This window comes from Sarcophilus harrisii, chromosome 4 (genome assembly GCF_902635505.1).
Source record: "Sarcophilus harrisii chromosome 4, mSarHar1.11, whole genome shotgun sequence".
In the NCBI taxonomy this organism is placed as follows: domain Eukaryota; kingdom Metazoa; phylum Chordata; class Mammalia; order Dasyuromorphia; family Dasyuridae; genus Sarcophilus; species Sarcophilus harrisii.
In genome coordinates this window covers 374,149,868-374,164,492 of record NC_045429.1, presented here as the reverse complement: position 1 = coordinate 374,164,492, position 14,625 = coordinate 374,149,868, and the positions used below count along the sequence as shown (strand labels likewise).

The 14,625-nt window shown below is 33.2% G+C and overlaps 1 protein-coding gene across 17 annotated transcripts in view; it reads right to left on the bottom strand.

Moving 5' to 3' along the window:
- Positions 1-14,625, bottom strand: part of RYR2 (ryanodine receptor 2) — a 712,857-nt gene that overhangs the window by 420,537 nt on the left and 277,695 nt on the right. For all 17 annotated transcript variants that reach the window (XM_031968518.1, XM_031968517.1, XM_031968521.1 and 14 more), the window contains one exon: positions 2,994-3,068. In XM_031968518.1, the coding sequence (XP_031824378.1) occupies positions 2,994-3,068 (75 nt within the window). The remainder of the gene's footprint in view (positions 1-2,993; positions 3,069-14,625) is intronic.

The window sequence follows — 14,625 nt, the reverse complement described above, 5'->3', positions numbered from 1 at the left end:
TTTTATACTATTCTCTACTTATGGGTTGTGTCCTTAATTTACCTGTTCCCATAAGATATTTTTATGAAAAGACTCTTATTTTTATTACTTTTTTAAGTCCTACTTCCCAAATCTCAACAATTACATGGTTGCTGCTGCTTCCATCCAGCTTCTGTCAGCTAGTTGGCAGGTTATGCAAGTTAAATGAAGAACTACAATCTTCGTTGAATGTTCCTCAAATGAAGGCTTCAGACTGTGTTGAAGGTTGAGTGTTAGACCTAGCTCTCTGTTCAGAACCACAGAACTGTTGATAACTTTTGTTCCTAATCCTTACTCAGGGTGCAACCTCAAATCTGCAATAACTCCTTATCCCTGGTCCACCAGTTCTAGGCAGAGGTTCCTTGCTCAATCCTCAAAGGATCTGAGACCCATGTCTGCAATGAAATAAGCAGACATTCCATATGACTTCAGATTCTGCTCTTAACATAACATCAAGCTCTACCTTGTTATATCTGGAATTTTGTTATTACCTCAGTACATTATAGAAGAATCTCCAAGGCAGAAAGTTCTACATGTCATTCTCCCAGCTAAACTCTGTCTCCAATGTCCACAATCTGTGTCTACCTTTCTCTGAATATCTAGGGTGGAAAAATGATTTACTGATTTTTTCCTTGGTTTTGCTAATCACAGGCTAGTCTGCTGTTCTTTTTATCTTTATAATATTGTTATTTTTGTGTAGATTGTTCTCCCAGTGCTGTTGGAACCACTTTGCATAAGTTCAAATAAGTCTTTCCAAGTTTTTTCTGAAACCATTTACTCCATCGTTTCTTACAATCCAGTAGTATTCAATTGCATTCCTATACAGTAATGATAAAATACTAATACTTGTTGAATCATTTGCCCATTGGTAAGCATTCCTTCCATTTCCAATTTTTTGCCACCACAAAAGGGACTGCTAAAAATGGTTTTGCACATATGGGTCCTTTTCATCTTTTTTTGATATCCTGAGGCATAGTTCTAGAAGTGATATTGCTGGATCAGAGAGTTTACACAATTTAATAGCTCTTGAGCATAATTCCAAATGGCTTTCCAGAATGATTGAACTATCATGCTCTCCACTGCAGCATTACTTCTATTCCACACCACTGAACTCCTAGCCAGAACTCACCCACTTCTCGTTAGACCTCTCTATCTTCATAAACTACTCTGGATGAAAAAAAAAAAATAACTTAGCCCAGCATTTTTTGTGGGTTGTAGAGGAAGTAGGTTGGGTGAGCTGAGCCCTATGATTGCCAAATTATAATCTTTTCTTGTTCCATTCTTTTATAGACCTTCCCTTATTTTTCAGAATCTATGCTGGTATCTATGTCTGTGCTTTACTGGTATCTATGTCTGTGCTTTACTCTACAGATTTTGCTCCCGTGCTTCAGCCTGCCTTCTCCATGTGTCCCTGCTGATCTTTTCTCCCAATGTTGATTCATTTATTCCTAGAACTCTCCTTCTGAGGAAGGCCCCAGGGCCAGTAATCTTTCATTCTCTCAACTTTGCCACCATGACCTCATATGAGTCCTTACCTTCCCCCTCTTTTAAATTCCTTTTTTATGTGTTGCCTTTACCTCTTTAGGTTGTAAACTCCTTAAAGGCAGGGACTGTATTTTTATTTTTTAAGCTTATATTTACATTTTTAGCATTTAGCCTAGGGCTTGGTACATAATAAAAAATAAGGGTGTTTTTGTTTTTTTTTAAATTTTATCCCATCACTACTATTCCTGCTCTAGCCTTTATCTTTCTCTTTCCAATAGCTTTTTGGAAATTAAGGATGCTACCCACTAGAAACAACAAATAAATAACACATAATAAATTTCAAATTAATTTGATCACTTGAAACAATTAACTCTCCTCATACTGAGTCTGTGTTTATCTTTGGTTATTTCTGTCTCTTTCTGGTCACTCTGTTTCTGTTTCTCATTTCCTACTCCATACTTCTTTAATCTCTTGCTTTCTCTATTAAACAGTTGTCAAAATAATATTAGTATTAGTATTAATTGTAATACAAATTACAATTAGTACTGTTGTCTTTTATTCAAGTTTCCTCTGAAGGCAATTTTTCTGGTCTATGTATATAGAAGATTAAATCCAGGACCTATTCCTATCAAGCAAAGAATGCATGATAGCTGTATACTTATTGTGTATCTAATTTATACTTTAATATATTTAACATCTACTGGTCATCCTGCCATCTAGGGGAGGGGGTGAGGGGAAGGAGGAGAAAAATTGGAACAAAAGGTTTAGCAATTGTCAATGCTGTAAAATTACCCAAACATATAACTTGTAAATAAAAAAAAACTATTAAAAAAAAAGAATGCATGATAGAATCAAGAAATTTGACGTTTTTCAAATCCTAAAATCACTTATTGGTCCAGTAACAGTCTAAGCCTGATGTATACTACCTGTGATACTAGAGGAAGACAGATGAGATTAGGCTCAGGACAGAATGTAAACAAAGTCACTGATTTTTTTCTCTATTTTTTAGTTGAAATCTTAGCACTCTTACAACGCCAACCTTAAAACAAAGACAACTAAGAGTAGAAAATTAATATAATTTCCACTTCGTTATTAATAATTTATTTAGTTATGTATTTGTGTGTAAATATATAAGATATATATTGACCTGTTAAATAGTATGTATATATAAAATGATACCAGAGTCCCCAGATCTTTCTCATTGAAATTGGAAGGAAGAAAGGATCTTTCGTAATAAAACTGAATTCTCACTTTGGAGAATTATTTTTCTTTTTCTTTTTTTTCCAAAAAAGGGACACAAAATCCTTCAATATAAGGGAATCTTCAGACATTTCTCAGAAACAGCAACTTTACTACTGGTCTGGAGGTACAAATTAAGAATTTGGGAGCTTATGTAGGAATTTATTGAATTGTTAGGGATGTTAAAAGCTTTGAATTTTTTTGTTGTTGTTTTTGGTTTTTTGTTTTGTTTTTTGTTTTTTTTAACTTACGCAACTCTTAGCGTTTCAAGTCTCCAAAGGGAACGAGCATGAATGGATACAGCACCACCTTCATAATGAACTGTTCTGTTAAGAAAAATAAGAGACATACTTTGAATCTAAGGGTTGTTAGTTTTTGAAATGAGAATATTCTTCAGACTAAAAAAAGGCAAATAGCTCAAGCTATAGCAATTTCAGAAAATAATCTTGCAGGGATTTTATCAGTGAACAATTTAAACTAACTTGGATAAGTATTCAGCAGAAACATTTAAATTTTGTTGCTCTCATTCTTCCATGACTACCACCAAATGAACCTCTTAAATGGCTAAAATTTACTGTGTTTAACATAAATTGTATCTCATATTTATTTATAATGAGTTTTTACATCACATTCATTTCTGAATGCATCTTACCCTCCTTATACTCAGTGAATCAATCATCACTTGTAACCAAAATTTTAGAAAGAGAAAAGGGACAGTCCAACAAATTAAGTAATGTAGTAACCATGCATGACATCATATACAATATTTTATACTACAGTCTCTTGCATAAAGAAAAGAGATGCAATTTTTCCACTCCTGTCCAGCACTGATCTTGATCATTTTGTTCACAAAATGTATCTAATTTCCGAAGTATCTCTTAAAATATGTTATGGTTTCAACAAGTTGGCTACAAATTTAAACATCTCAATTTCTGTTTTAGATTATTGGAAAATATGAGAAACTCAGAATATAGTGACAATGGTAAAGTTTTTGACATAAGATTACAATGACATAAAAGTAAGCAAATGAATTCCCATAAAATACTGCTTTTTTTCTCCCTTTATCCCCCATGGAATAAAACACATGCCCACACAAATTTTTTTTTGTCACATATTCACATGCATATTTATATATATATATATATATATACAAAAATGTAATAATACTTTAAATTCACTAAGAATTTAATGTTTTCTTAGCAGTTTATATTGCTTCTCTTTCATAAAAATTCATTGGTATGATTTTTTTTTAATTATATCAGGTGTTAAATTAACAAATATCATAAAGGTAGCATAAGTAAATATTAGAAAGTTGTAGAATTTATTTTCTTTTATTTTATAACATTATACCATAAAACTCTCTCTTCCCAATAATTCTACAGGGAACAAATCAATCATTCCTTTTCAGATGTTTAAAGATTATATCAACCTTTTCTTTTAGAAAGAACAGTAATTTGACTTTGTAGTAATAAAATAAGAGAAAAGGCTTTCTGCTACAATATGGGTCATAGATCCAGAGGAAAATACAAGTACTAGGTGCTCTAGATTCTAATCTGATGCTTGCAAATGAATCAGGATGAGGAAGTTAGGCAAAAATGCTTAAACAATTAAATTAATTCCAGGTTTTTCACAATGTCTGTCCTTAATAGATAAACTTCTTTAGTTATGACTAAATGATTCTTCTTTTGCTAACTAATAACTTATGAAAATCTCATTTTTTGGCAATTATAAAATCAATTTTGCTAGGGGACTAGCCTAAGTCAGATCTACTCCAGATCACTATGAATGTGATTTTTAGTCATTTTTTTTGGTTAGTACACTTATATATAAAAACAAAATCCACTTATGTTTACAGTCATCTTATGGTATAAGATAAGAGTATTGGGTGATTATTTAGGAGATATAAGCTATAGATTCACACTACTTAGAAGTAGTGTGATCCTAGATAAATACTTTCACAATACAGGCCTTAGTTTACTTATCTATAAAACATTATTTCTAAAGTCTCTTCCAGCTTTAACCTATCAATTCTATGCTAGCTTCACCTTCTTGTCTTTTTAACAGGACAGATTATCTTGTAAAATTCTGGTACCTTCTCTGCAACTGAGTCTTTCAGAGACCTAGAGCACCGAGAGAGAGCTAAGTGACTTGATCAGAGTCACTATGTCAATGCAGTACTCAAACATAAGTCTTTCTGGCTTTTAGGACCCTATAATGTCTTTTTGTGTCTGTGTCTGTCTGTCTGTCTGTCTCTCTCTCTCTCTCTCTCTCTCCATCAAACCTGTCTTAAGTTCTTTTCAATGATTTTCAATCATGTCACTCACTTCCCACTGCCACATCTGAGTCCCAGCCATCATCAATTTTTATCTGCATTTACTGTTACAGCTTCTAAACTATCCTTCCCATCTCTGTGTTTTTCTTCACATTCTGTTCTTTTCATTCACATTCAACACATTCTTCATTTCACTATGCCACTTCCTTGCTCAAAAACTTACTACGGCCTTTTATTAACAACATCAAATTCTGTACACCCACCCTGGCTATCAACTGGTTATTTGCAGAGGTGTCCAAATCACTTCATCTTTAAGTTTAAATATCTTAATTTGTTATATAAAAACATTGACTTATATAATATGAGGTCTCTTCCAGTTCTATATACCATGATCAAAAGGAAAAATACTCTGTGATCAGGATCTAGAACAAGTAATCAAAGTAAAGAAGGAATAGAAATCTCTTCAGAAAATCTTCCACCATTACTTAAATAATTTTTAAAGTGTAAATTCCATGCTAGCTCCCTGGAGGCCTCAGGATCAGCCAGAGTCAGGATAAGCAAAAGTCCTTGGTCTTTAGGGGGAGAAGTCAAGGAGATGGACAAAACTGCCAGGAGTTTTGCTGAGGATCCCTTCTTGATTCTAGAGTCCAGAATCTCCACACTTCTCTCCTCCTCCTCATGAGGCCAAGTGAAGTTCTCTTGCCTCTCTCACTCCACCCCCTAATCCTTACCTACAATTCTCTTAATCCCAAATATTGAGCCAGCATTAACTGAGAGAAGAGAAATTCCAAACATATGCTAATAGAGTTTTTGTCCAATAGGTAATTAGCCTTAAGTGCTATGTTGTCTGATTCAAGCCACCTATTCAAAGTTTCAGCCCTTTACATCTCCTGCTTTCTTTTGTTTTAGAACACAGGTGATCACAGTCATCCCTGACTTCCCAGGGAGGTGAGAACTTCAAAAAGAAGGTGATGATGCTCCCCCACACCCCCCTCCCCGACTTCTAAGGAAGGGAGGTGAAAGCACTAAAAAAGAGATGATTATGCCCAGTTTTAGCCCTTTACAAAATGAAGAAAAATAATTGAAAGTATGATTGTTTCATTTGCTATATATAATCTATCAAAATACTAATAATAATTATTTAAACTTCTCATCTCTAAAAATATCAAATTTGAGAAGGAAAATATGAATTAGCATTATTCTTTTCATATCCTCCTTCAACATGAGGAGCCCTAGTTGTGTTTGCAGGCAGGAGGAGCCACAAACAGAAAGAATTCAAAAGTTAAAGGGGTTAAGAAAGATGTGACAAAAGACTATTCTTCATATTTTCCAATAAGAATATTCATTTCATATGGTTCCATTAATAATAGATAAAATAAAGTTTCAAATCCGGATTAGTCTAAATATTGTTTCTTTACACAAGTATTTTTTGAAGTTCATGTGAGTTCACTCATAAGTATACAACAAAATAAAGCTGCTAAAATCTGTGATTTGGGCTTAAATTTAAAACGTGCTTAAGCTCTCTGCACAGTAGATAATAGCTAATGTGTTTTTAATTTCTAAATCCTATACTCTAGTAACATCATTAAGGACAGTGCCCCCAAATCCAAAATATTATAAGTGGAAGCAGCAATTAAAAAGGTAAGAATATCAATTGTACTTCATAAAAATCCATATAAATAAATGTATGTTGGATAATAATCAGTTACAAAAATTTCAAGAAGTCAATGTTTGAAGTAGGTCAGGAAGAAGAAGAATTCAGAAAATTGGCATAGATTATTTATTACTACTGAACCACCAGTATTAAGCACCTATGCTCTGGAAAATATTGTGTTAGGTATGGGAAATATAAATAGAAAGATGAGACAATTCTCACTTTTAAAGGGCTCATATTTTAATTGAAGAACACACAAAAATACACACATATATATATGTGTATATACACATACACACATACATATATGTATGTGCGTATATATATATATATAAATATATGTATATATTTATATATATGTATATATATATATATATATATATATATATATATATATATATAATATGGGTACAAATTTAAGATAGATGTAAAGATTAGCATAAGATTAAGTCTGATAGTTCTGGATAACAATAACCCATATTGATCTTAATGTAGTGAAGAGATAAAACTAATATATGAATGTTTTCTTTAGTACTATTTCAATTAATTAAATATATACTATATACATATATATATGTATATATGTGTGTATATGTACATGTATATATGTGAGTGTGTCTATATGCATATACCTATACATATATATATGGTTTCATCCTATAATAAAACATAAGTTAATTTTGAGGACTTTGGAGACTAGAACTTTCTTTAGAAGCAATGGCTGAGGAAGCAGTAGTGCAGAACCAGTCTCATATTTCCTCATATTTCCTTAGGTTCCTCCCCTGGAACCCAAGTAGCAGATCAAGCTGGAGTCAGGGTCAATGGTCTAAGTTCACTCTTACTCCCAGCATTTCAGGCCACACACCCACACACACCAGACCACAGCAAACTGGGAACATTCACAAGGAAGTGACTGAATCAGTAGCTACAGAAGATGCTTTCAGAGCTCTCAGGATACAGAGAGTAAAGGGATCAAACAACTGGTCAGAAGGAGATCCTGGCACTGGGTGCTGGAATTTGTTGCTTTCCCCACATTTGGATCTGGGTTACAGTCCTGGTTAGAAGTTTCAGGGCCAGGAGGAGCTCTGGCACAGCAGAGTTTATGACCACAATGAAGCAAAGGACCCTCTTCATGGTTCAAGGACAGAAAAGGATTCTTGTGATCCCTGAAAGATCAGAACCATTCCTGAGAGCAATCTGGAACCATTTCTCAAGAGCTATAAAACTATACATCCCCTTTGTTTAGCAGTACTAGATCTGTGTCCCAGAAGAATTAAAAAAAAAAAAAAAGGAAAAGAAAAAAGACATATGTACAAAAAAATTTATAGCAGTCCTTCTGGTGTCAAAAGACTTGAAAATTGAGGGGATGCCCATCATTTGAGTAATGCTCAACAAGTTGTAGTATATTATTTTGATGAAATAAATTGAAGAAATGACAAGGAAGATGCTATCAGAAAAACCTGGAAAGACTTACATGGACTGATTCAAAGAAAAATGTGTAGAACCAGGAAGACATTGTACACAGTAACAATACTGTAAGATGAACAAATATGAACTATACAATGAGCCAAGACAACTCTGAAGGAGTTATGATGAAAAATGCTATTTAACTATGTCCAAAGAAAAAATTGATGGAGTCTAAATACAGATCAAAAGCATACTTTAAATTTTTTTCTTTAGTTTATTTTTAAATTTCAGTTTCATGTTTTCTTTTACAACATGACTAATAAGGAAATGTTTTGTATAGCTATATATACATATATATAAAACATATTAAATTATTTGCCTTCTCAATGAGGGAGGTAGAAAGAAAAGGAAAGCATTTAGAATTCAATTTTTAAAAAAAGAATGTTGAAATTTGATTTTATGTGAAATTGGAGAAAATAAAATGTCACTTTTATCATTTAAATGGGGAGAAATGCCTATAAAAAGTATACTGACTATATTGACATTTGTCAACAACTCTATTATCAGTAATATAGAAAAAGTTGGAGTCTTTGCTCTATTCCACTAAAATTCACACTATATGTTCTAAAATCTAAGCAAATATCACTATATACTACAATATCAATTAATAATATATATTTCTTATTATTACAAAACCTCTATTATTGTAATAAGGAATACATCATTTATTCAAACACTACAGCAAATGATGGATATACAAAGATAAAGCATGTAGTTCCTGACTTAAATGAGTTTTAAATTTATGAGAGGAGACAACATCAATATAAGTAATTAAAAACAAAATAAATACGGGGAATGTGGGAGGAGTGAAAACACTAGAAGTTGGGGAATCAGAAGAGTCCTTACACAGGTGGTGACTCAAGAAAGCTTTCAAGGAAATCAGGGACTCCTTGAAGTACAGATGATGAAAAACTACATTACAGACATGAGTGTGCAAAGACAAAGAAACAACATGAGGAGGCCTAGTTGTGTTTGCAGGCAGGAGGAGCCACAAAATAGAAAGAATTCAAAAGTTAAAGGGGTTAAGAAAGATGTGACAAAAGACTATTCTTCATATTTTCCAATAAGAATCTGTTAGTAATTTAAAAAGAATAGTTTCTGTTGACTAATAAGATCAAAGCCAGAGTTTAAATAAGAAGACAGTGAGAGGAAAGGGAGCAGTGGTACCTATTATTGAAAGATTTCGTAAGGAGTTTAGCCATAAAAAGAAGGAAATACATAGGATGGCAAGAAAGATTCATAAGCCACTAATTGATTGTGTGAACAAGTCATTTATTTTCTCTATCTATTGCTTGTATAAGGCTAAAATTACTCCATCCCTTTAATACTGATAATTTATCAGGCAAGAACAGATCTTGAGCCACTAAGTGTGAATTCCTAAATAAATCTACTTCATCCTTTGGCTGGAAAAGAAATTTGAAACCTTTGGAGTATTAGGAAGATTTATGATATTCTATCTTCCATCAGAATCTTAGTAGTGTCCACACAGCAGCTTATACTAATGTTATATTAGTAACCAAGAATAGACTGGGCACAGATTTAAAGCTCTACAAACAGCCCAAGATAAAATCAAATTACATTAAAAAATAAAAACAGAAACTTAATATTAAAAAATACTTAATGTAAAAAAAAACTTTGCACCTTGAGGATGCAAACAAAAGAACTTCCAGGGATGATAAGTTATCTCTTTACCACATATACTCTCTATGTTTGAGGCCACAGTCCCCAGGAATCTGAATACAGTAACCGGAGAGTACAACACAAACTTCTGGCAGAATGTTTTATAACATTATCTCACTATGCCATCTTGGCATATAGCCCCTTTCTAAATATTAATGAAGTCCAGCAAATATCAACTGATAATCATGGTGGGCAAAGGGGGAAGGTGAGCATTGATGAGGACTCAAGAATTACAGCATTAGAAAAACAACCTTTCTAGCAGCAGCAGTAGCAGCAGTGGCCAAGGCCAAAGCCAGGCCACAGAATGGGAGATCTGAATGTCCTGAACTTTCCACTGCAGGGGATGAGGAAGAGGGAGAGTGTGCTAGGTTTGCTGACTATGACTATCTCTTAGCTGTGAATCAGTTCTAGTTTTCTTGGTGACAGGCTTGACTGATATCTAAGTGGAAGAATCTCTTCTTCCTGGACCTCCAAGAGAAGCTCCAAAGCATGGAGCTAAGCGTGAAAGAAGATAGATACAAAGAAAAATGTAATCAAGACAATACAGAAAAAGTTATAGCATCACCCACCAAAAGTCTATTTATACATAGAAAGATAGGTGTTCAGATGGTAATCTCATTAGAATACAACTTCAATGACTGCCTGAGCTCCAAACTTTAGCCCAGGAGTTCTGGGCTAGCTCTTTGTTCATTAAACTAAATTGCATATCTTTATATATTTATAATCACTATTGAATGAGCTCTAAATCTCAGAGAAAAACACAGAGAGAGTGCAATTCCATTTCCTTTGCTAGCCTTATTGGTAGCAATGCTCCACTTGACTTCATGGCTGGCTCTAGATTTTTAGTCATTATCCATTTTTTATTTCAGATTATAATACATTTTCTAGGTAAATTATTCTTAATTGTAATATAACCTTTATATTTTGCCTTTTAGAATATCTCAATCCTTAGAAAAACTGTGATGAAAAACCATGATTAACTCAGTTTTTCTCAGCAGCACAATGATCTAAGAAATGGTCAAAGAACTTATAAAGGAAAATGCTATACATAGCCAGATAAAGAACTGATGGACTGTGAATGTAAATCAAAGCATGTTTTTTTCACTTATTCTTTGTGTTTTTTCCTTTTGATCTATTTTTTCCTTTCACAATAGTGATTAATATGGAAATATGTTTTACATGATAGCATATGTATAAATTATACTGCCTAACAGCTTTGGAAGAAGGGAGAGGAGGTAAGAAGGGAGAAAAATTTGGAAATATGAATGCTAAAATTTTCATTTTGAAAGTGGGAAAAGTGGGAAAGTGGGAAAAATACTATTTAAAAAGAATCTCATTCCATGTCATTCACTGCTTTAAGCCATTGTAACAGTGTAATCCTAATTTTTGTTCCTCACCATTTGATTTGCTTCTCATTTGCTGCTAGTGTTATTTTTCTTTACTCTCAAATCTGTATTTTGTCAATGATGTTACTGTGAGTTTATATTTTGGGATTTTTTTTAAGAAAATGATTGGTGGATTCTTCTTATTTTCATGACTCTCTTATACTAATTGGTCTGGGCAATTTTCTTTAATGATTTACTGAAATATGACATCTAAGATGGCCATCAGTTCGGGAATAGCTGAAAAAATTATGGCATATGAATGTTATGAATATTATGGTTCTATAAGAAACGATCAGCAGGATGATTCCAGAAAGGCCTAGAGAGATTTACATAAACTGACACTAATTGAAGTGAGTAGAGCCAAGAGAACTTTGTACACAGCAATAAGAAAAGTATGTGGTGATCAACTCTGATGGACGTGGCTCTTTTCAACAATGAGGTTTTTCAAGTCAATTCCAATAGACTTGTAAGGGACAGAGCCATCTGCTTGGAGAAAGGGGACTATAGGGACTGAATGTGGATCACAACATAGTATTTTCAACTTTTTTGTTGTTTGCTTGCTTTTTTTTCTTTTTCATGTTTTCTTTTTTTGATCTGAATTTTCTTGTGCAGCACAATAAATGCAGGAACATGAATAGAAGAACTGTACATATTTAATATATATTGGATTACTTGTTGTTTAGGGAGTGGAGGAAAGGGAGGGAGAAAAATTGTGAACACAAGTTTTTGCAAGGGTAAAGGTTAAAAACCATCTTTGCATGTATTTTGAAAATGAAAAGCTACTTAAAAAAAGAAAAATGACATTTAGGCTCTCTTTTCTGATTGTGGTAATCCAGAGATTCTTAGATTCTTCTTGCTTTGTTTTCCAGGTCAGATTTTTAAAATATGAGATATCTTAATTTTACTCTTATCTTCCCAATCTGCTGACTTTGTTTTAATCATCCTTATTGTCTCCTGGAGTCATTAATTCCTAATTGTAGTAGTCAGATTTTTGGAGAATTTATATCCTTCTTCTATTGATCCCTTTTCCAAGTCTCTCTCCCACAGTTTTCATTTGTTTTACAACATGTATGTAAACTCCTGCCTCATTTTTTAAAAGAAATTCCTCTAAAACTGATTAATTTTCTTTAACCAAAGGGCTATAAAACTGCACTAAAAAGAGATCCAGATAAAACTGGATCTCTTTGATCCAGAAGTTTTTTGTTGTTGTTCTGTTTTGTTTGTTTACTGAATTTGTATCCCAAAGATATCATAAAAAAGGGAAAAGGAGCCATATGTGCAAAATGTTTGTAGTAGCCCTTGTTGTATTAGCAAGGAACTGGACACTGAATGGATGCCCATCCATTGAGGAATGGCTGAGTAAGTTATGGTATAAGAATATAATGAAACATTATTGTTCTATAAGAAATAATCAGCAGGATGATTTCAGAGAGGCTGGAGAAACTTCCATGAATTGATACCGAGTGAAGTAAGTAAAACTAAGAAAACATTATACACAACAACAAGATTATGTGATGATCAGTTCTGATGGACATGGCTCTTTTCAACTGTGAGGTGATTCAGGTCAATTTCAACATACAATTCCAACAATATTTGTGATGTAGAGTGTCATTTGCATCCAAAGATAGACTGAAAAGTAAATCACAACATTTTCACCTTTGTTGTGGTTGTTGTTTTCTTGGTTGTGTTTTTCTTTCTCATTTTTTTCTTTGGATTTTTCTTGTGTAGCACAATAAATGTGGAAATATGTTTAGAAGAATTGCACATATTTAACTTAGATTACTTACTATTTAGCAAGTAATCTTCCTTCCCCTTGAGAAAAGGGAAGGGAGGGAGAAAAATATGGAACACAAGATTTTGCAAGGGTAAATGTTGAAAACTATTTTTGCCTGCATTTTGAAAAATAAAAACTTATTGTTAATAAATTTGTTAAATAAGTAACTGTTGGAATCTTTACAAAGTGTTAAGACATTTCTTTACAAAGTGTTAAGACATTGGAGTTGATTTGATCTTAGAAGAAGATATTTTGGGCCAGAACTTGAAACAAAGTACTAAGTGGAACTAATTGAACAATGCTTGTGTTCACACCTGTAGAGAGCTCATAAGTATCTAAGTACTCAATGGAGTTCACATGTTTGGGAGATTTCAGGCAGCATGCTGGGAGATATCCCACAATCCCACTCTCAGAGAAGTAGCATAAATACAGTTCCAGTGAGCAACTCAAGAGAATTTCTCCGGAACATCAACAGGGCTCTGAGACAGAACACTCTAGGACAAAAGCTACAAACCCTATCTTCGAGGCAAGAGAGATCCATTGCATCTTCCAACTTGGTGCTGGCTGGAGGCTGAAGAAAGCAGAGGCAGAAGCCAAGGACAAAGTTGCAAGATCTCTTGGAGCTAGGTAGAGAGAGAGGCCTCAACTAACCGGACTAATTTGGAAGGAGAAATAAACGTTTGCACTTTTACCAGCTGGCTACGATTTTGGAGTAATTATTTATTTCAGCTGAGACTAAGGCTGCCTCCAGAAAACCCTCACAAGTAACTGCACTTTAATGCTGATATTTCTCCAGTCTGACTCTTTATATACAAGGTAAACAAATGTTTTCTCCAGTATCTTTCCTATTATTCATCATTCCTAAAGAACCATCCCATTTAAACAAATATTTTTAAACCAAACAAAAAAAAAAAAAAAAAAAAGGAAAGGAAAACACACACACACACACACACATACACACACACTTAATCAAAACAAGCAAAAATTCTGAAAATATGTTCAATGTCCAACATTTATAGACCTCCTACCTTAGCAAAGGGATATGATTAGGGAGTCATTTTGAATCTTTTCTTTCCAAGCTGTCTGTTCTTTATAATTTTGCAATATTAACTTTTGAATGTTTTGATTTTTCCATTTACTTTGTTATAATCATCGTGTATTTATTTTGACTCTACTTACTTCTCTGTACATCAGTTTATATAGATCTGTCTGTGTTTTTCTTTATCCCATTTGTTATTTCTTATGGCAGAGTTATATTTCATTATATTTATATGCCACAATTTATTTAACCTTTCTTTAATTAATGGCACCAAATTTGTTTCCAATTCTTTGCTATCACACAAAGAGTATTGCTATAAATATTTGGGTGAATATGGTAACTTTTTTCTTATCAATGGCTTTCTTAGGATAAAGCCAAGAAATGAAATCTATTTTAGTCACTTGATTTGCACAATTCTAAATTGCTTTCTGAAATGCTTGTACTGATTCACAATTCCACCACTAATTAGTGTATCTATCTTTCCACAGCCCTTCCAACATTGACATCTTTTGTTATCTTTGTCAATTTTCAGAGTATAAGGTGAAACCTCAGAATTCTTTAGATTTGCATTTCTCTTATTATTAGTAATTTAGTGAATTTTTTCTATGTGGT